Here is a 23,649-nt window from a genome sequence, read left to right on the forward strand (position 1 = left end):
CTCCTTCTGAAAACTGCCTAGTCATACTTTTTGAGGGAATGGCTTTTATTCTTGTAAATTTGACTCAGTTCCCTATATATGTTAGAAATGAGACCTTTACCAGAGAAACTTGCTTCAAAGATTTTTCCCAGTTTCCTGCTTTTCTTCTAATTTTAGCTGCATTGATTTTGCTCATACAAAAGTGTCTTAATCTATGTAATCAAAATGATCAATTTTATTTCCCGTGAACCTCTCTATCTCTTGTTTGGTCATAAACTCTTCCTCTCTCTGAAAGGTAATTTCTTTCCTACTCCACTAATTTTCTCATGATATCATCCTTTATGCCTAAATCACATACCCATTTTGAGATTATCTTGGTATATGGTATATGTTGGTTCATACCTAGCTTCTGCCAGACTACTTTCCAGTTTTCCCAATAGGTTTTGTCAAATAGTGAGCTCTTACTCTAATAGCTGGGATCTTCGGGCTCATCAAACATTAGTTTACAATGCTCATTTGCTTCCATGTATTGTATATTTAATCTGTTCTACTGATCAACCTTTCTATTTCTTACCCAGTACCAGCCTGTTTTTATTATAACTTTGTAACATAATTTGAGATCTGGTAATGCTAAGCCCCTTTCCTTCCAATTTTTTTTTCATTCATTCTTTTGATATTTTTGAATTTTTGCTCCCCTTCAGATGAATTTTAATATTTTTCTAGCTACCAAATTATTCTTTGGTAACTTGATTGGTATGGCACTGAATCAGAAAATTAATGTAGGTAGTATTGTCATTTTTGTCATATTGGTTCAACCTACCCTTGAACAATTAATATTTCTCCAGTTATTTAGAAGTCTTTGTGTGGAGTATTTTGTAACTGTGTTCACATAGTTCCTGTGTGTGTCCCATAGCAAATAGATGTCTGTAGTTATTTTAAATTGAGTTTCTCTTTCTATCTCTTCCTGCTGGGTTTTGTTGGTAATATACAGAAATGCCGATGTTTTCTGTAGGCTTATTTTATATCCTGAAACTTAACTGAAGTTGTTAATTATTTCAATGAGTTTTTCAGTCGACTTTCTAAGGTAAATCATATCAACCACAAAAAGTGATAGTTTTGTTTTTTCATTGCCTATACTTATTTCTTTAATTTATTTTTCTTGTCTTATTGCTAAAACTAGTACTTCTAGTACGATATTGAATTTTAATGGGGATAATGGACATCTTTGCTTCACTTCTGATCTTATTTGAAAAAACTTGTACTTTGTCTCCATTACAGATAATGCTTGCTTTTGGTTTTACATAGATGCTAATCATTTTAAAGTACAGATGATTTCCTTATCTGGGAATTCCCTTTACCAGTAATATCAAACTCAAATAGAAACAGATCCCTAGGCCACATACTTACTTAGAAAACCACAAATTAAAATTATTTATGTCATATTATATTTTTATTCATTTTGCTAAACATTTCTCAATTATATTTTAGTCTGGTTGGGGCCTTACTCAGCAGTTTTGCTGGGAGTAGAGAGGGGGACTGTAAGTTTGACACCTCTGCATATACCAATGAAAGCACAGATCACTTACATACCCTTTAATCCTCTTGTTAGCTTCTAAAACCCTTCAGAAACTGCTCCCAAACTATCTCCAGGCTTATTATGTATTTCTTCCTTTTCCATGTTCCACAGTCCAACCAAGCTGGCCTTCTCTCTGTTTCTCATGCAGGACCTTTACCCCCCATCTCCATATTTTTACACTAGCCTTCTCAGTGTCAGGCATGCATTCCTTCCTCTTTCCCTCTGCCTCACAGAGTACATCTCTTGCATGATGACACAGCTCAAGCAACAGCTTCTACTTAAACCCTCTCTTTATTCCACATGCTACTGCCTGCTGTCTCTAATGGCTTGTATTGATTTTGCATGCTTATATTTATTAAATGTATACTTATACCTTCTACACAATCACTGGGTCCAGTTTCTATCCTAGCTTCACAAACATAATCCTGGGAAGCAAGTCCTGTGGAGAAGGGCCCAGTCATCCCTAGCAACTGCCAAACCATTGCTATACACAGGGCAAGCAAGTCTGCCCAGCTGAAGCAGCAAGGCTCCTGGAGAGAGATATGGGAGATAGCATGTGCCATGCAAATCAAATTATCACTACCATCACAATCTCCCCTTGAACCCTGATGGAGACAGCCCAGGATCCTGAACCTAAGAGCTTTGGGAATAGCAATGTTTCCAGGCTACTGCTTACAGCCACCATTCCAGGGATGGCTTTCCCTGTTTGAGATGAAGACTAGCAATTGTTCCTGTCAATGCTACAAACACATCTGTTGAAGATCCAGTAAAGGAAGTTCTTGTCACTAAAGCCCTTGGCTCTGTTAAATCATTCAACATCAGAAACTGGTATAATTTTTATCAGTGGACGTGTCATTTAAAAAAAAAAAGATATTACCATCTGCTTAACTGCTGCATCCTAGGGACCATGGGATGTTTCCATTTGACTTGTAGCTGAAACCTTCCATAGATGTTGCCTGCCCCTATTAGAATGCCAGCTCCTTGAGAGAAGAGACTGTCTTATTTTTCCAATTGTATCCTTAGCACTTGGCACAGTGCTTAGCACAAAGTAAGCACTTGATGTTTTTTATATTCCTTCTGTAAGGAAATACATAAGTACCTATTCAATCATAAGTACTTGTTCTCTGCCCCACTGGAATATAAGCTCCTTGAGACTAAGGAGTTTCATTCTTTGTATTTTTATCCCTAGTTTTGCAGTGTGGGCTCAGAGTAGGTACTTAAAAAATGCTTGTTGGGGGCAGGAGGTGGTGAAGTGGATAGAGCACCCGCCCTGGAGTCAGGAAGATCTGAGTTCAAATGCGGCCTCAGACACTTGACACGTATAAGCTGTGTGACCTTGGGCAAGTCACTTAACCCCCAATGCCTTGCCAAAACATACAAAAATGCTTGTTTATTGATTTTCATGCCAATTCTGTGAGATAGGCAGGGGCTGATTATCATCATTTGGATTATAGAATTTCATGGCTAAAAGGACATTAGAGATCATTAAGTTCAACCCATTTTACAAAGGAGAAAAACTGAGGCTCCAAGAGGTTATTTGACTCATCTAAGATCAAAGACAATTAGAGGCAGAGCCATAAATAAAACCTAGATCTCTTCACTTTCTGTCTAGGGTTCATATTCTTCCTATTTTCTATTTCCTGTGTATCCTCTGTGATCAGCGATTATTACAGTTGGAGACCCTTGGGATCATCTAGTTGTAGTCCAAGGGCTCTCAACCTAAAGTTCACAGGCTCCCCATCCCCCAAGAGTCCACCAACTCGGATGGGAAAAAAATCTTTATTTTTACTAGCCTCTCATTGATATTTAGCATTTCTTTCCATTATTTATTCTGAGAAGAGGTTCATAGGCTTTGCTAGACTGCCAAGGGGTCCATGAAACAAGAAAGGTTAAGGACCCCAGGGCTTTTCCAACCCTTTCATATTACAGCTGGGGAAACTAAGGCTGATAGGGCGAGGTGGTTTGAGCCTTAAGTTACCCAGGATCTCCTCAAGAGTGGAGGTAGCTACCCCAGGTTGCCCCAGAGGAGGATGAAAAGATTAGCCCCCCAGGCTGGGGCTCAAGAGCCTCTTGCAGGTTGGGAGGGTGGCAATGACTAGGAATAAAGGGAAACTGAGGCCCCGATAAGGCGGGTCAGAACAAGGAGGAAAGAAGATCAAAGGCCAAGCGAGGGAAGAGTCTTCCGCTACCTCTTTACCGCAGATACTTCCGCCTCCTCCCCGAGCTGCCCAGCGGCGGAAGGCGTGGCTCCCTGGCAACGGTCTCCATAGGAACCACGCACTCTCACCCTCGTGTTCCGCCCCCGCCACCAAGCAGTGTCGTCATAGCAACGGTAGTTTTGCGTCATCTCGATGCGCCGGAAGTTCCTCCTGTTGATTCTGGCGACGACCGGTAAGGCAGACTGCGGAAACGACTGAGGAGAGATGGGCTGCGACGGGGGAACGATCCCCAAAAGGCACGAGCTGGTGAAGGGGCCGAAGAAGGTGGAAAAGGTCAGAGCCGGGTCCTAGAGTCAGGGAGGAGGATCACGGGAAGTGCGGCCTCCCGGGGAAGCCTGTGGGAGGGGAGGCTCTGAAATGGGTTTGGGGACGGAGCTGAATAGTAACAACCCCCTCCCCCTCTTTTAGCGTAATTTTCTTACAGCAGTCCCTCCTGACTCCTTCGGGATCTCGCCCTTTGGGATCATTCCCTACTTCTTGCTCTTTCCTTATGGACTGATTCCTTTCTTGGCCTACCGACACGCCCAGGTCTCCTCAAATCTGAAAAAATAAACAGCTCTCACTTGAGTTCGCTGACCCTTCCAGTTGTCAGCGTGTATCTCTTCGTCCGGTCATGGCCAGATTCCTGGAAAGAGTTGTCTATAAGCCTCAACTTTCCTCACTTTCCCCCCGTTTTTCAATCCTCAATTCAATATGGCATCTAGCCCCACCTTCACCAACTATATTGGAACTTCTTTCTCAAAAGTCACCAGTGGTTTCTTGATAACTAAATTCAAAAGCTTTCTTGTCAGTACTTATCTTCTTTGATCTCTGTGGTTTTTGACACCGTTGACCACTGTCTTCTTGAATACTGTCTCCTACCTTTTCTTTTATAATCCTCCCCTCTACTATTTCTCCTCCTACTTGTCTTTTTTTCCCAGTCTGCTTCTCAGGATCATCATTTGCTGTCAATGTGGGTGTCCTTCATTCTAGTCTCTATAGAGAGCCCCAGTCTCTGTCCTGGGCCTTCTAATTTTATTTTATATGTATATGTGTATTATGTATGTATGTATGTGTGTGTGTGTGTGTGTCTCAGTGATCTCATCTTCTCTTATGGATTCAGTTTTCTCTCTGTTTATGATTCCCGCATTTGCACATCCAGTTTTAATTTCACTGCAGGTCTTCAGCCCTACAGAATAGTACCTAATGTTTGTATACTACTTACTATGTGCCAGGCACTAGGGTAAGCACTATACAATTATTATCTCATTTGCACCTCATAACAACCCTGGGAAATAGGTACTATTACTATCCCTATTTTACATTTGAAGAAACTGAGGCAAGCAAGAGGTTAAGTGACTTACATAGGATTACACCCAGCTAGTGTCTGAAGCCATATTTGCACTCAGGTCTTTCCGATTCTAGGTCCTGTGCTTTCTCCACTTTGCCACCAGCTGTCTCCCACACCCACACCTCTAGTTACCTGCTGGACATCTCCATTTGAGAGTCCTGCAAACGTGCAGTTTCCAAGGTGAAACTCATTTTTTTCCCTCTAAACATTCTTCTCTCCAAACTTACCGATTTCTGCTAAGAACACTGCCATCTTCTCAGTTGTCAAATGTCATGACCTCCAGTTCATCCTTTACTTTTTCTTTCCCTTAAATCCCATGTCTAATTTTTTTTTTGCCAAGTCTTGTTGCTTCTATGTCTATATCCTTTGCACCTGCCCTCTTCTGCTCTACTCTTAGTCTTAATTCAGACCCACATCACCTTTCAGTGAAATGTCTTAATAAATTCCTAACTGGTTACTCCAACATCATTTGTCTGCCCTCTCCAATCCATTTTCCACATAACTGCCAAAATAATTTTCCTAAGGCACAGATATAACCAAATCACTTTCCACTCTATATCATCAGTGGCTCGCTATTGCCTTCAAAATTAAACACAAATAGGGCAGCTAGGTGTCACAGTGGATAGAGCACCAACCCTGGAGTCAGGAGGACCTGAGTTCCAATTTGATTTCAGACACTTGACTCTTACTAGCTGTGTGACCCTGAGCAAGTTACTTAACTCCATTGCCTAACAAAAAACAACAAAAGAAATTAAACACAAACACCAGAGCCTGGCATTCATGTGCCTCCACAGTCTGGCTCCAAGCTGCCTTTTTAGTCTTATTTTACAGTATTCTCCATCAAGCACTGTTTCATTCAAACTGGACTACTACCTGTTCCCCAAACTTGACCTTCCATCTATCCCTTCCTTGTATAAGCCATCCCCAATGCTTTGGAACTCTCCTTCATTTCTGCCTTTGAGAGCCTTGACTTTCCTTCAGGGCTCAACTCAGATACCACCTCTTCTGTGAAGCCTTCCTTGCCTTCCCCATTAATTGCTAATGTTCTCCATATTCAAATTACCTTGTGTTATCTGTGTACATGATGTAAGAGTAAAAAGCTCAAAAGCAGGGACTGGGTTTTTTTGTTTTTATATACCCTTGCCCATGTAAGGGTCCAGTAAATGTTTGTTGGATATTCCTATGATGTAGATAGTGATAGTATTACCAGATAGTGTTGAATCTAATAGATGAAATGTAATAGGTTCGAACAAATATAGTGTGCCCTACGTTTAGGTTCAAAAAAATCAACTTTACCAGTGTAAGATTGTAGAGGAAAGTAGCTAGATAATAATTCACCTGAAGATCTGAGAGGGTTTTTTGTTTGTTTGTTTATTTATTTATTGTTTTTAGCCAATTGGGGTTAAGTGAGTTGCCCAGGGTCACACAGCTAGTAAGTATCAAGTGTTTGGTCTGAGGCCAGATTTGAACTCAGGTCCTCCTGATTTCAGGGCTGGTGCTCTATCCACTGCACCTCCTAGCTGCCCCTATCTGACAGTTTTAATAGACTGAAAGGTCAGTTTGAGCTGGTAATGTGACAGAATGGCCAAAAAGCTAATGCCGTCTTAGGCTGTAATAAGAGTGTGAGGGGTTCAGAGCAAGGGATGTGGTAATCCTGCTCTCTGGAGTATTGACAGCTAGGTGGCGCAATGGATAGAATGCTGGTCCGGGAGACGGAAGATCTAAGTTCATACCTGGCCTGAGACACTTTTACTGGCTGTGTAACGGTGGGCAAATCACTTAACCTATTTGATTCAGTTACCTTATCTGTAAAATGAAGATAATAGTGGCACCTACCTTGAAGGGTTGTTATGAGGATCAAATGAGATAATTATTGTAAAGCACTTGGCATAGTGTCTGGCACATAGTAAGGACAATATAAATGCTAGCTATTATTATTATTATAGTGAACACTTGTTGGAGATGTTTAAAGGGGGTTGTATGATTTTTTAAAATGATACAGCCTTCCCCCTTCCCCCTTCAAAGAATTTATTTTGTACATGGGGGTTGAGTGGTTTGAGAATTGGGAGGGGGTGAATATACCATAAACAAAGATAAAGTTTTGTCAGGGATGATCATATAAAATTATTGACATGGCAGGCAAAATTCCTTGTATAATCTCAGAGGTTGGAAGAGCCTGAGAGATCAGTCACTTCAAGCTTCTTTTTTAATGAAGGAGAATACCCCACAAGCACTAACTCCAATATTGTCATCCGTGTTATCCCTATTTAAGTGGTGACTTTTGCCTGAAATGCTCAAAGCAGTCAGCTGACGTTAACTCAGCAATCTATCCAACTGCTATGAGATGGGTAAAAGGCAACTACTATTTCCTGCATTTCACAAAGAAGCAGAGATAATGGAAATTAATTGACTTTAAAATCCTGTGTGAAGTCAAGAGGTAACATTGAAGAAGGGGAAGAAAAACAAACTAGATTTAGAGTCAAGGACCTGGTTTGAATTCCTGGCTTTTGGCACAGATCTGGGAAACTACTCATCTGGTGTCACACTTGTACAAGTCATTGGTAGACACTGGACTGCCATCTAGGTCTCCTGACTGTTACTCATATCTGTGTATTGGAATTCTCTCTGTAAACTTATTAAGAAGAATTTTGAGCATCTCTGCCTTTCCTTCTTTTGCCATCCTTTGACCAGATAATCCACTGGTCTCTACTGAGCTCTGATGTTAAGAAGTTTGAAACAATGCCTTAACAACTTTTGAGTTTTTGAATTTTAAAAGGCATCATGGAAGAATACTTAATAAACAGAGATATATCGCCTATGATAAAGTTTCACCAAGAGGGGAGAGTGTGTGGGAAGAGGGCTTTTTTCATACCTCTTCTGCCAGTTGTTTTTCTGATAGATTCATTTTTGAGGTCCAGTAATCTATTTATTCTTCTTGGATTGTTCCTCTGTTGAATGACAGTGAAAGTTAAAAAGTAGAATGAAAGCTGCTCTCAAAAGAGTAGGGAGAGAGATTGATGTTAAGGGGTATGGAGTCTTATGTAGCTGCTTTCTGCATGTTCAGAAATATGAGCTTAGCTATATGAGTTCAATCTTACTCAGGATTTTGTATTTGTGTATTTATGTATTTCATAGTACTTTGGTCTACTGTTCAGTGTCCCCCTTAATCCAAATTTAATGTCATGATATGCCCCCTAGTGTACAGATTATATGATACATTTATTTTAATTAAATTGATAGCATTACTTTTGTGTTTTTAATAGACACTTAAAAAGAGTTATGCTGAAAGCAAATGGTATATTTATTCTTTGATCTTTAAAATCTGCTATTCTTTTTACCTCTTTTTTGTTTTCATACACTTTATTGTTTACTCCATTTTCTGAACTATTTACAGGATCATAGATTTAGCTCTAGAAGGGATCTCTGCCGTCTAGATGAATTCTATCATACTAAGAAGCTAAGGTGAAGAGGAAGTAAAATTCTAGGCTGTCTTCTGTGCAAAGGAATAGCTTGATATAAAGATTTCTCCCTCTTTTTAAGAAACTGTTGTCTCTATTTGACTCTTGGTGAGAGGTGAGGAAGGTTTGAACTAGGGTAGTAGCTTTGTGATGGGGGAAATGGGATGATGTGAGAGATGTTGTGGAGGCAGAATCAAACAAGATTTGGCAAGTGATTGGATATATCAGATGAATGTGACTGAGGAGTTGCGGATAACCTTGGAAGTTAAGTGGCATACTGGATACAGCACAGGACTTGGAGTCAAGAAGACTCAGGAGAACTTCATAGACGCTTATTAGCAGTGTGACCTGGATAAGTCATCTAACCACCCTTTGCCTCAGTTTACTTGTCTGTAAAATGGGAATGATAATAATAGTACCTACCTCACAAAATTGTTGTGAGGATCAGATGAGATAGCATATGTAAAGTGCTTTGCCAACTTTATAAATTCTGGCTGTTATAATGCTAAGGTTGCACATCTGGGTCACTAAAAGGATAGTTGTAACCTCAGCAGTTTTGGGAAGTTTAGGAGAGGGGGAGGTTTGACATGTTGGGGAGGAAGACAGTAAGTTCTGTTTGAGTTTGAGATGCTTGTGAGACCTTTATTTCAAAATTAATGAAAGACAGTTGATAATGCAGAACTAGGGTTCAGGAGACAGGTGAAGGTGGCATGTATGGATCTTGGAATCATCTGCATAAAGATAATTGAGCCGATGGAAACTCAGTAAAATCACCAAACGAGAGTGTAGAGAGGAGGCTTAGGGGAGATACCTGCAATTAGCGAGTGTGACATAGGTGACATCCAGGCTAAGAAGGATCAATCAAAAGAACCAAGCAGGGTATAAAAACCTAGAAAGGAAATAGAATCCGGGTGGTCCCAGTATCAAATGCTGTAGAGCTCTCAGGAGGGTTAAGGATTGAAAAAAAGCCATTAAAATTAGCAATTAAGAGTTCAAAGATAACTTAGAACAAGGCAGTTTCAGTTGAATGGCAAGGTCAAAAGCCAAATTGCAGAGGGTTTACAAGAGAGGAAATAGGGGAGAGGAGAAGAAATGGGGGCACTGGGTATATACATAGACGGCTTTTTCAAGAAGTTTAAGATGCAGAGGGAAGATATAAGATGATAGCTAATGGGAATGGTAGAGTCAAATGAGAGTTTTAAAGGTAGAAGGGAAGGAAAGGGGATAGGAAGAAATATAAGATTAGAGGGAAAGTAAGAGTTATAGTGGTGACAGTCTTCTGGAGATCACATGTACATGAAGAACAGTTGGCCTTGGCAAGGAAAGGGCCACCTCTGAGATCCCTTTAAGCTCAAACATTCTGTGGTCTAAAATTCTGTAATCAAGTCTTTATATCCATCCATCAATCAACAGGTAATTATTAAATACTTTTATGTGCCAGGCATTTTGTTCTATGCTGAGGATACAAATACAGAAAATGAAACTCTCATAGAGCTTACATTCTAGTGGGGGAAAACAAGTACATATATAAGTATATACAGAATAAATATTTATTTGCTACTGGGGAAGCAAATCTTGTGGAGAAGGGCCAGCCATCCCCACTGGCTGCCAACTAATTGCCACACACAGGCAGACAAGCCAGCCTTGCTGAAACATCAGGGCACCCCCAGGGAAAGACAGGAGTCAGCATATGCTGTCAAAATACTACCACCACCTTGGCACTATCTCCCCTTGTACCCCAGTGGAAACAGCCTAGGATCCTAAACTTAAGAGCTTTGGGAATAGCAATGCTTCAGGCCACTGCTTCATGCAAGGAAGCAACCTCTGTCAAGATGAGGCCCAGCAGTTGTTCTTCTCAGTGCTACAGCCACATCTATTGAAGAACCAGAAAACAAAGTTCTCATCACCAAAAACTTTGGTACTGTCAAATGATTCCACATGAGAAACTGGTCTGATTTTTATCGGTGGAAATGACATTAAAGAAGAGGCATTGCCGTCTGCTTCCTAAAGACCATAGAACCTTTGCAACTGAAACTTTCCATGTATGTTGTCTCCCTGGTGGAATGTGAGCTCCTTGAGAACAGGGACTGTTCTATGCTAACACTTAGCACAGGACTTTGCACATTGTAAACACTTAATAAATGCTTTATTCATTCATTAATTCATTCAAATATGAAGAGAGTAAAAATAATTAAATACAAAATAGTTCAGTATGGCGATAGTCTGAGAAAGGGCATACCAATTAGTAGTTGGGATATCAGAAAAGGCTTCATGTAGGAGGTGGTGAGTAAGCTGTATCTTGAAGGAAAAGAGGGAAATATATTGAGGCAGAGGTGAGGAGGGAGTTTGTTCTAGGCATGGGAGAGAGCCAATACAAAGGGACAGAGATAGGAGTCTCCTATGTGAAGACTAGAGAGAAGACCAGTTTGACTACATTTCAGTGAAGCTAGAAAGGTAGTTGGGGTCAGGTTGTAAATAGCTCTAAAAGCTAAGTGGAGAAATTTATATTTGATTTTTGAGGCAATAGAAAGTCACTGGAGTTAACTGCGTAGGAGAGTCAGATGGTCAGATCTGCATTTAAGGAAAATTTCTTTGGCAGCATTATGTTGAATGGACTAGAATGGAGAAAGACTCTAGGCAAGGACACCTTTTGGAAGGCTGTTGCAATAATCTAGGTGACAGATGATGAGGGCATGAATGAAACTGGTAGTTGTGAGGAGAGAGAAAGAGGGAATCAGATGTTGTGAAGGTAGAAATGCCAAGATTTGGCAACAGATTGGATGCGTGTGTGGTGGGGTGAGATGTTGATAATGTCAAGTTTGGGACCTGGGAGACTTGAAGGATGGTGGAATCTTTCATAGAAATAGGGCAGTTTGGAAGGGGAAAGGGTTTGGGGAAAACATAATGAGTTAGTTTTGGACATGTTAAGTCCAAAATGTTTGAGATGTCTCCAAGACTTTTAGTTTAAAATGTCTAGTGAGCAATTAGTGGTGCATGACTGAAGCTCAGGGAGGTATTGGGGCTTGATATATAGAGCTGATTAGGGATGATTGTTAAGCCCATGTGATCTGATGAGGTTACCAAAAGAGAAATTGTAGAGAGAGAAAAGGGCCTAGGTCAGTGCCTTGGGGAACACTCACTCTTAGGGGGTTTGATATGGATGGTGAACTGCCAAAGGAGAGGAAGGAAAAGCAATCAGGCAAATATGAAGAGAAACAGGAGAGTAATGCCATGAAAACCTAGATTTGAGAGAAGATCCAAGGGAAAGGGTAGTTAGCAGTGTCAGAGACAGAGATTAAGAGGATGACGAATGAGAAAAGACTGTAAGATTTGGCAGTTAATAAATCATTTGTGATTTTGGAGAGAGCAGTTTCAGTTGAGTGATGAAGTCAGAAGTCTGATATCAAAGGACTGAGGGGTAAGTGAGAGGAGAGGTAGTGGAAGTAGTGACTATAGACTGATTTTTCTATTAGTTTGACAAAGGAAGGGAAGAGACATATATGATGATAGCTTAAGGCGGTGGTTGGGTTTAGTGTAAGTTTTTTGGAGATGAAGTAGACTTGGCCATGTTTGAAAGGCAGTAGGGAAGGAACCATAAGATTAGGAGAAGTTGAAGATTCAAGTGAGGGAAGGGCAATCTGCTGAAGAAGAGGGGAAAGGATGAGATCAAGTGTGCCTGTAGAAAGGTTGGCCTTGACAAGGATGTGGTCTACCTTATTGTCATATCTGGGCATGAGTGGAGGATAATATCAAGGGATTTTGAAATGAAGGAAATTGAAGAAGAGGGGACTCATGTCAAATGACCTCAATTTTCTTAGTAAAGTAAGAGGTGAAGTCTTCTGCTAAAAAAGAGAGCAGGGAGGGTAAGTGTGCTATTTGAGGAGAGAAGAAAAGGTTTAGAAAAACATCTGTGGGGAATGAGACAAGGAATTTAATTAGGGAGAAATAAAAGCACTGCCTTGCTGCAAATGGGCCTAGTTGAAGTTGGCTAACATGAATTTATAATGGACTTAATCAGTGCAGTTGTGTGACTCCTTTTAGTCCATTTAGTTACCTGTGAGAAAGAACAGAGGAAGAATAACAGCAATCCAGTGCTGAGGTTTGGAAAGAGATGAGCCAGGGGATTCAAGAGCAGAAGAGAGTATGGAGTTCAAATGGCTAACCATAGGGTTGAAATTGGAAAAGGAAGTCAGAGAAGCGCTAATGGCCTGGGAAAGTGAAGGGGTTGGAGATGTCAGTGAAGATGAAGAATTGGTTTAGGAGGGGTGAAACATAGAAGAAGGTGGAGTTCTGGAAAGTTATAGTCAGATAGAGAAGTGTCCGAGGTTCTAATGAAGGAAGTGAAATACTTGTGCATAGTGATGAGATCCCATGTGTGACCATCCTACATGTGGTTGAAGTAGAATGAAGCAGTAAATAATGGGAAAACAAATCTGAACCACATATCAAACAAATGATGGAAGTAATTTAAAAGCAAATATATATATTTTGTTTCTTTTTTCATTTCTTAGGTTGACAAAAATGCTGAATTAGTGGCCCAATGGAACTATTGTACTTTAAGCCAAGAAATACTAAGAAGACCAATAGTAGCTTGTGAACTTGGCAGGTATGCTTGTGTTATTTGAATTATTACTCTCTTTTTAAAATGAATTTAAGTAAATTTCTATTTGTAAACAGAGTGATTATCCATGTGTAGATTATCCTCAGCAAATATCTTCATTCTGCATTCCTTTTTCCTCTAAGCATATATCTGGATCATATTCTTCAAGCCCAATCCTACCTTAAGATTATTTATAAAATTAGTTGCCTTCCTTGTACACACTACACATATCTAAGTCAACTCTACATTCTTTTTTATATTTATCTGAAATACACTTAAAAGAAACATCATGTAATACACTCCATTGTCAAATGTAAGCAGTTTATACCAGCTTTAAACACTTGATGAATTCTGACTCCATTAGCACAGACATTTTATTGTCTATAATTAAAGTATTTCACTACTTCTTATTGTTACAGACTTTATAACAAAGATGCAGTCATTGAGTTTTTATTGGACAAATCTAACGACAAAGCCCTTGGGCAGGCAGCATCTCACATTAAGAGCATTAAGGTAATACTAATAATTCTGAAATAATTCAAGTGTCACGAATGTTTGCTTTTTTACTGGTATACTTAAAGATGGGAATCATAAGAGGTAAGTTCCACTAATGGCTTTACTAACTTGCTGTGTAAGTCTAAGCAAGCCACTTAATGTCCTTGAGCCTCGGATAACTCATCTTTAAAATGGGCATATTATTTGCCTTCTCTACAGAGTGTTTGTAAGGGATTAAACCAGATAGTGTATGTCAGAAAACCTTTTAAAGCTATAAACTATCATACAAATATAAGGTAATATTTGTAACTGTTAAGAGAAAAAAAATTACCTTTATCATTGGGATCACTGTAGTTTTTGTCTCAAGATTTAATTTTTAATTAAGAAGGTTATTTCTTTCTCTCAAGATACAGTAAAATAGTACTTTTCATCTAGCAGGTATTCAATATGTGTTGGTTGAATTAGGGTGAAAATTGAAATTTTAAATTATCAAATATTTTTTAACTCTTCTGTGGATAAGTGAAACACTAATTCCTTTAATAACTTTAAAGTAATATTCCCTCCAGGTTTAGAGTTACTTAAATCATATGATTCATTCATCATTTCAGTAACATTTAATGTGCAATTAGTGTGTTCCAAATCTATTATTTCCTGGTGATACAAAGATTTTTTTTTAAAGCAAAATAATCCCTACTCTTAAGGAGGGTTTCCTCAAAGAAACAACACACAAACATAATTAAATACAGAGTACTTTTTTGGTGGAGAGAAAACACTAGCAGCTGGGAGATCAGGATAGTCCTCTTGTAGATGGCATAAAAAAACTAATGATAAATGAAAAGTTTGAAGTAAAATAATAATTTCTGTGTTGATTTTATGAATTAGTATGGGGAAATGGTCAATAAATAAACTGGCTATTTAAAATGTTGATGGTTTTTCCTAGAATGTGACAGAACTGAAGCTGTCTGATAATCCAGCCTGGAATGGTGATAAGGGAAATACAAAAGGTGATAAATATGATGACCTCCAGCGTGCCCGATTTATTTGCCCTGTCGTAGGTCTGGAGATGAATGGTCGGCACAGGTCAGTAATTCACAAATAGTTGGAATAAAGTCCTGCCTTGGACTTTGTCTTCTAAAGGTGCTATTAAGTCACAAATGGGAATTCAAGCCAGCATTTTGTTGTAGGAAAGCCTAATGTGGGATTTTAAAGAAATCTTTGTATATTTTAAAATGTTCTCTACTGTGCTCTAGTTTCCACATGTGATACATTTAAAGTTGAATTTTGTTGCCTGATATACTTGAGCCTGGGAAAGGAAGTGAGAGGCAAATGTTTCCCATAAAGTGAGTCTCTTTTCCTTGTAACTACAGCTACAAATTACCACAGTGGAAAAATGTTATGGAGTGTGTGGTTGATTCATTGGCTCTATGCCCAGCAGATAGTGATAAAGACATACCCTTGAATTTCTTCTCACTTCAGTACTTCAAAGATAGTCATTTCTTTCATCATGTGGATACCCTTTCCACTGACACGGATCACATCCCCTCTAATGAATTAGTCAAATATCTTTTCTGATTGCTGTGGACAAATACCTTCATAACCCTTTGACCAGACTGTGGCACTTTGAACTTCCCTAGGCTGATACTTGGACAGCAGGCCAAATGTTTTCAGCTTAGTAAGATATACCAGAGTTTGCATTCTGATGATATAGTTTTTGATAACTCAGAGTCACCTCCCAGTCACAATGAGGCACTGAAGTTGGACTTTAATGGAGAACCTTGAATTCATTGGAACCTTGGTATCATAAATCTTTTAATCTAGATTTGTACATTTGAATTCATATTCCAGTAGGCAGAAGGTGGTTGTGAGTGCACTACAACACATTCCAAACAATACATTATGAAGGAGAACTAAAGTAAAAGATGTTATCAAAAATGTATGAGCAAAATTGTTGGTGGAGTTGTGAAATGATTTAACCGTTTTGGAGAACAATTTGGAACTATGCCCAAAGGGCTATAAAAATGTGCATACCCTTTGACCCAGCAATAGCACTTCTAGGGCTATATCCCAAAGAGATCATGCAAATGGGAAAAGGACCCACACGTACAAAAATATTCATAGCAGCTCTTTTTGTGGTGGCAAAGTATTGGAAATTGAGAGGATGCCCATCAATTGGGGAACGGCTGAGCAAGTTGTGGTATACGAATGTAATGGAATACTATTGTGCTATAAGAAATGATGAACAGGCTGACTTCAGAAAAACATGGAAAGACTTGTATGGACTGATGCTGAGTGAAGTGAGCAGAACCAAGAGAACGCTGTACACAACAACAGCCACGTTGTGCAATGACTAATATTGATAAACTTAACCCTTCGCAGCAATACAAGGATGTAAGACCTCTCCAGAGGCCTCGTGATATAAAATGCTAACCACATCCAAAGAAAGAACTGTGAAAGTTGAATTGCTAATTTTTTTCTCTTCTGTTTTGTTTCCTCTTTTGGATGGTTCCTCCTATTGGTTTTAATTTTTACTTACAACACCACTAATGTGAAAATATGTTTAATAGGAATGTAAATAATTGCCTGTATCAGATTGTGCGCTGTCTTGGGGAGGGTGGTGGGGAGGAAGGGGGAGAAAAATTTTAAACTCAAAAGCATATGGAAGTGATTATTGATAAATCAAAATAAATTAGTAAAATTAAAAAAAATTAAAAATGTATGAGCAAGAAAAAAGATGAACTGGTCATGTGTTGAAAGCAGGGTATAACTTATGAACAGACCTTGTGCTCTACAAGTGTCTTTTCAGTGTTAAGAAATAGCAACAAAGGCCCCCAGGGCTGAGTGGACTCCCTGTGGTGAATTTATGGGAGGATATGGTGATATTCACATTGGATGGGTAGCCATTTCTCTTGTTGGAGGGAATGCCCATATCAATGAAATGACAGATCTGTTTTAGTTATGTGTAAGCCCTTGTTTGATAAGAGAAGAGTTTGTCTTTGTCTTTTCTCCTCATAACAAATAGAGGTAACAAAATTTTTTGTATGGATATTTGATATATTTTAGGCAGTGAATACTGTGTTATCAATCAAATGTTCCTTCACAAGAAACAATAAATAGCTTGTGAAAATTTAATTAGAAAGAAAATTTTCAAGCAACATTTTTTAAAAATTATGCTTTATTTCAGATTTACAATTTAGACACGTAAGTTCACATTACAAATACATTTGTGGGAAAAGGAGGGCAATGCCTTTCAAAACTGGATACAGGAAGAATTCATTACTATGCAAGAAATACAGAAGCTCAGCTGAGAAGTTAAAAAACTAATTTCAGTTACATAAAATTTAAAAGGTTTTGTGCAGACAAGAAAGCATTAAAATTAGAAGGAAAATAGTTAACTGGAGGGAAAAATCTTTACAGCAAGTTTCTCTGCTAAAAGTCTCATGTCCAAGATACATACTTTATTCTAAATTTAAGTTTATTTTGTTCTGAGTGCCTCTGGCCCCTTACTTTGAGTCTGTCTAAGTCAGTGCTTCATTGTTTGCTGCTGTGACACAGTGAATGCCCACTTAGCCTCCCGTTCTCCAGGTGCAGTCAGGGTCTAATGTCTGAAAAGTTTAAGGACAAATAGTTGAAGTGCTCTCAATATTGGTTAACCCCTTAATTAGCATTTCATTGAGTAGTAAAAATAAAGCCCATATACCTTTCCCCTTCATTGTAGAGGTGGGTAACTATGAATGTTTGTAGTGCCTTGTTAAAAGTACAGATTCTTTTATTGAAATGAGTATTATTATGGAAAATCTAGGATGAGTGGTTTCTGTATGGAAAGTGCTTGAGGCTATATTGTGCCTGGTTGGATATGTGCCTTTCCCCCAAACAGCCACTAGGGGTCATGTGAAAAGTAGGCATTTAACTTCTTATTGTAAGATAGTAATCTTCCTTTGGATTCAATGTCTTTTCTAGCAAGATTATTAAAAAGCATTTAACCCCTAAGATTTTAAAGACAATTAATTCAGAAGTCTAGAAACTGAGGTTCCTCAGAATAAAAGTAGAAGAAACAGAAAAAGGATATAAGTGTTCTGTGCCTTTGACCTATACTCTTTTCACACGGCTTGTTAACTTTCTACATATAGAACTCAGTCACTTTAAACTGTGATACTGTAAAACAATATACGTGGATATGTTACAGGAAAGGAAATTATGTTCAACAAATGTTAGGTACTAATAGATATAATTATTAATTTATAACATTTATACTGTGTATATGTAACGTATACTCAATATAATTGTGTAATAATTAACATGCTAGTTAGTTTAACAACATAATGATATTGTTATTATGTATAACAAGTATTAATATATTAATAATAAATAATATCAAAAATAATCTGTGTATTTTATTTTCAAGGTTTTGCTTCTTGCGCTGCTGTGGTTGTGTATTTTCTGAACGAGCCTTGAAAGAAATCAAAGCTGAAGTTTGTCATACGGTAAGTAAATTTTGTGAAATCCATCATCTCTGCCATATATCTGTTGAGAATAACATTTGATTTGGCACAAAGCATGGTTCTACAACTTTACATAACTGAGAAATCACAAATAGCTGTGTGGTGAGCTACGAAAGTTCATAAGTGTTGATAGTGGTGTCAATAAACAGTAAGCACCTACTATGTGCCAGGCACTCTGCTAAGCACTGGGGATACAAAAAGAAACAAAAAACAGTCCCTGCCCTCAAGAAGCTTAACAGTCTAATGGGAAAGAGAACATGCAAACAGATATATACAAAGCAAGTGACATATAGCATAAATAGGACATAATTAAAAGAGGGAAAGCACTAAAATTAAGAGTGTTTAGGGAAGGCTTTCTGTGGGATTTTAGTTGGAACTTAAAGGAAGCCAAGGAAGTCAGTAGTTGGAACAGAGGAAGGAAAGCATTCTAGGCATGGGGAACAGCCAGAGAAAATGCCTGGAGCCAAGTGATGGAGTGTCTTGTTTGTGGAATAGCCAGGAAGCCAATGTTACGGGATCAAAGAGTGTGTTGGGAAGTAGGGTGTAAGAAGACTCAAAAGGTAGGAGGGGGTGAGGTTATGAAGTTTGAATGCCAAACAGAGCATTTTGTATTTGGAGGCAATAGGAAGCCACTGGAGTTTATTGAGTTGGGGGCAGGGTGTGTGACATGATCAAATCTGCACTTTAAGGAAATTATTTTAGTGGCTGAATGGAGAATTAGTGGGGAGAGATTTGATGCAGGCAGACCCACCAGCAGGTTATTGAAGTAATCGAGGAGTGAGGTGATGAGGGCCTATACTAGAATGATGTTAGTGTTGTTGGAGAGAAGAGGACATATTCAAGAGATATTGCAAAGGTGAAATCAGCAGGCCTTGAAAACAGCTTGGATGTGGGGGGGTGGGAGAGGGTGTGAAAGATAATGAGGAAATCAGGATGACTCCTAGGTTTTGAGCCTGAGGGATTAGGAGGATGGTGTTGCCCTCTGCAATAATAGGGAGAATAGAAGTGGGGAGAATTTAGATGGAAAGATGAGTTCTGTTTTGCACATTTGAGTTTAGGATGTCTACTGAAAACCCCAGTTTGAGATGCCTGAAAGGCAGTTGGAAATGAGAGACTGGAGTTTTTTAGTAGACTATTGTTGTAATGCTCGTTGCCAGGAAAAATAGCCTTAATTTGTTTCCTATTCATTTATTCTACATCCATTTATCATAGCTGCCATTTGCAAGGAAAACTGTAGTACATGCTGAGAGAATACAAAGTTTTGATAAGACACAATAAGTCCTTGCCTTCATAGAGGTGACCATGATGTAAAGACAGATTGTGATAAAATGTACAGTACTACATGATAAATGCATTAAGCAATTGTAAAGTGCTATATGTGGTCCAAGCTCAGGGAAGGTTACTGATAGATAACCATGTTTTTATCTATATGGTTTAGTATGACAATTCAGTGTAGAAAACTCATTATAAGCAAAAGTATTTATTAGGTAGCTACTATGTATCAAGCACTGTGCCAGGCACTGGAGAGAGAAGTAAAAAAGTGAGCTATTGTGTGTTGCATGGTCAAACAAAACAAATTCCCATATTGGCAATGTCCAAAAATGTGTATTTCATTCTGCATATTAGTTCATTACTTTTCAGTAAGGAAGTTCATTCTTCCTCATTAATCTTCTAGATTCATGTGTTAAGTTCAGTTAAGTCCTTCCAAATTGTTTCTGCAGTATTGATGTTGTAACATGAATTATTCTCCAGGTTTTGCTCACTTCACTGTGCTTTTATCCACACGTATTTTTCAGAGTTTCTCTGAAACTATGTTACTAGCACAATAGTAATCTATTACATTCATCATATGTCACAATTTGTTCAGCTATTCCCCAGTTGATGGGTATCTCTCAGTTTCCCCCCAGTTTTCAATTCTTTGCCACCACAAAAAGCTGCCATAAATATTTTCATACAGATGAGCCCTTTTCCTTTTTCTTTGATTTCCTTAGGGTATAGGCCTAGTAGTGGTATTTCTGAGTCAAAGGGCATATATGCAGCTGAATAATTTTGGGCATAGTTCCCAAATTGCTTTTTAGAGTGGTTGGGCCAATTCACAGTTCCACCATTAGTGCATTAGTGAACCTATTTTCTCACAGCCTCTCCAACTCTAGCCATTTTCCTTTTTTGTCAAATTTGCCCATCTGAAGGATGTGAAATGGAACTGTAGTGTTGCTTTAATTGCTGTCTTTTTGTGGGGGGTGGGGGGTGTGTGAGGTAGTCAGAGTTAAGTGACTTGCCCAGGATCACATAGCTAGTAAGTGTCAAGTGTCTGAGGCCGTATTTGAACTCAAGTCCTCCTGACTCCAAGGCCGGAGCTCTATCCACTGCGCCACCTAACTGCCCTATGATTGCCGTTTTTTAAATCATTATTGATTTTGAGCATTTTTTTATTTGATTTTTAATAGCTTGGATTTCTTCTTTTGAAAACTTCTTAGGGGGTAGCTAGGTGGAGCACTGGATAGAGCACCGGCCTTGAAGTCAAGAGGACCTGAGTTCAAATCTGGCCTCAGACCAAACAGTTGACACTAGCTGTGCGACCCTGGGCAGTCACTTAACCCTAATTCCTTTAAAAAAAGAAAAGAAAAGAAACAAACTTCTTTTTCATATCCTTTGACCATTTATCAGATGGAAGGTGACTCTTATTCTTACAAATTTGTATCAGTTCTTTATATATTTTAGAAATGAAACTTTTATCAGAGAAACTTACTGCAAAGCTTTTTTTCTCCAGTTAACTATTTCCTTTTGAATCTTAGAAACATCTGATTTATTTACACCAAAACTTTGTAATTTTATTTCCCTCCATCCTATTATACTTTTTCCTCTCTTTACTCCCTGCCTCCCTCTTTACATAGGAGAAGAGGGGCATGGAATAGGAGTGTGCTCAGCATCAGTGTTCTGTTTGATGCAAACAATTTTCAGTCCTTTTCCACTGTTCCCTTCCCCTCACCCACTTTCTGTTCTTTTTTTTCCCTTTTAAACCTCTCTTCAGATCACTTCTCTATATACTTAGGATTTGTTTTGCTTATGACTAATTTCTCCCTAAATCTACCCTCCTTATTTTCCCCTTTCCCCTCTCCCTGTTTCTTTCTGTTTCCCTGTTAAGTTGAATGTATTTATTCACCAAAACGTGTGCATGTGTTTGTTCATGCATGTGTATGTATGTGTTTTTTACCATCCCCTCAACAGTTCAATGAAAGTGAGATTCAAGTAATGCTCAAACTTCCCCCCATTGCCCTCCTTACCCTTTCCTCATTTATAAAGACTTCAATTTGTGCTCTTTGATTATGTGAGAGATTAAATGCCCCCCATTCCTCTGTTTTTCTTCCCCAGTGTATACTTTTTCACCTCCTTTTCCTTTCTTCTTTTAAGATCATCAAAACATAATAAAAATTATTCCCAAGGCCTCTATTTATTTGATTCCCTCCATGACCCCTGATAATATTATAGATCTTAGGATGTGCTTATATCATTTCCTTCTCCCCCTTTTCCAATACTTCATCCTTATAAAGTATTCTCTGAATGCTCACTTGTATTTACCTTTTTATTTTTACTCTTGTGCTTATATTTTATTTTCTAGTCTTTTCATTAGGAATGCTTGTAAGTTTTCTGTTTCATTAAAATTTCATTTTTTCCTCCTATAATTTTATACTCAGTTTTGCTATATAAGTTATTCCTAGTTGTTAACCTATATCTTTTGTCTTTTGTCTATCTCTGCTCCTTTACAGTTGTAGCAGCTAAATCATGTATGCTACTGACTGGTTCCTCAGTCCTTTAATTCTTTCTGGCTGCTTGTAGTATTTTTTTCTTTGACCTGGACCATAGCTATGCATTTTGGTCTGTAAGGTTCCTGGAAGTTTCTTCTATTTTTCAAGCTTTTGAATTGCCTTGGTTACTACTTGCCTATAAGTTTAATTTGTGATCTTGGGCTGGAAAGATGACCTACCACAGTGGTTTCTCCTATTTCCTAATGACTGCTTGATCTGGTGTTCTTAAATTGTCATTGGAGCACTTGTGAGGGGCCCTGGACTGTATTACTTTATTCAGTCCACCAGATCCTGATCTTCCAAATCATGATGTTTCATCTTACAACTTCCAACAGTGCCTGGAGCCTCCTTGACTTGGAACATTTAGCCATCCCTTTGTAAGTCCACCCACTTTTCCCATTAATGTGTTGCTCCTGAATCCTCCATTTTTTGGAGGGGGCTTTTAGTCCCCTCCCAACCCTGTTCTTGGCTTCTGGACTCTAAACCATATGCCTGTGCTGGGTGTTTTGTTTGTTTTCTTTCCCCATTAGAATGTAAGTTCATCACAAACAGACTGTCTTTTTTTTGCCTGTATTTGTATTCCCAAGGTTTAGCACAATGCCTAGCACATTGTAAGTGCTCAGTGCTTGTTACTTCCTTCCATCTTTCCTTTTAATCGTGAAAGTGGAACACTTTTGGATGATGGTGAGATCAGTAGTATGACAGTCTTTGTTTTTGGCTGAAATAGTGAAGAAATAGGTGATAGGAATTGAGAAGATTAAAGAAACAGGATGCCACAGTGTTTGAGGGAACATCAACATGTATTTGAAGTGCCCTTGTCCAAGGGGAGTGGTTGGAGTGGATGGGGAGACTACGAGCCTGATGCTGAACTCCTTGAGAAAGAAAAGAACACGACCTGGACTCTGGCAGATACTGATAGCAGCAGAATTTGGATTGAGTGATACTTCTGGATAGAGTGAGAAGGAGAGGTTGCTGAGTGATGGGAGAATATGGGCGTGGCAAGGGGGGAGAAAGATTGCTGATTCTCCCTCCCAGACCTGTAGGAGAGCAGGAGAGAAGGTGCACTCCGCATTGGGAAGGGTGGCAAGAGATGCAGTGTCTTTCTGTGCAGAGGTGGTTCTCCTTGAACACCAGAAGGTGGAAGGGGCATAAAGGGAAGAGGCTTAAAGATGAAGGGAAATTTGTTGATAATAGAAACGGCCAGTCACCAGCCCCTGTCTGTTAACATATAGTCAGTTTCATTTTTTTGGTGCTGTTTGGTGCTTGCTGTATCTAGTGCCTATAGTATGTTGGCACATTACAGAAAATACTTATTTTTATTTTAGATTGATATAAAACTGTTGTTTTGCATTGGTTGACTTTCTTTTTCACATGAGTTCATTCATTTAACACATATTTTTAAATGCTTATTATGTGCCTAGAACAGTGCTAGGTCCTGGTAGGGGGAAAGATACACAATTTAGATAAGACTCAGTGCATCTCTTTATAGAGTTTACAGACAAATAGGGAGAAATATCTAGCAGAACTATCTTTGCAGATTTTTATTTTACATATTACTCTAGTGATTATAATGGGGTTAAGTATTCATTTCTCTAAGAATGGGTTTTAATTTATTCCAGTTAGATCTTAGAGAAATACTTAATTTATAAAATTGTTTGCATTTATGTCAGAAAGCAGATTAGATATA

At 38.7% G+C, this 23,649-nt stretch overlaps 1 protein-coding gene across 1 annotated transcript in view; it reads left to right on the plus strand.

The window, feature by feature from the left end:
• The first annotated feature begins 3,910 nt into the window (after nucleotides 1-3,910).
• RTF2 (replication termination factor 2) overlaps nucleotides 3,911-23,649 on the plus strand; it is a 65,531-nt gene continuing 45,792 nt past the window's right edge. The window contains exons 1-5 of the mRNA XM_020981438.2: nucleotides 3,911-4,047; nucleotides 13,074-13,168; nucleotides 13,582-13,675; nucleotides 14,598-14,737; nucleotides 18,060-18,138. Of these exons, the coding sequence (XP_020837097.1) occupies nucleotides 3,979-4,047; nucleotides 13,074-13,168; nucleotides 13,582-13,675; nucleotides 14,598-14,737; nucleotides 18,060-18,138 (477 nt within the window). The 5' untranslated portion in view covers nucleotides 3,911-3,978. The remainder of the gene's footprint in view (nucleotides 4,048-13,073; nucleotides 13,169-13,581; nucleotides 13,676-14,597; nucleotides 14,738-18,059; nucleotides 18,139-23,649) is intronic.

The sequence above is a fragment of the Phascolarctos cinereus genome, unplaced genomic scaffold, assembly GCF_003287225.1.
Source record: "Phascolarctos cinereus isolate Bilbo 61053 unplaced genomic scaffold, phaCin_HiC Scaffold_2;HRSCAF=192, whole genome shotgun sequence".
Taxonomy (NCBI): Eukaryota; Metazoa; Chordata; class Mammalia; order Diprotodontia; family Phascolarctidae; genus Phascolarctos; species Phascolarctos cinereus.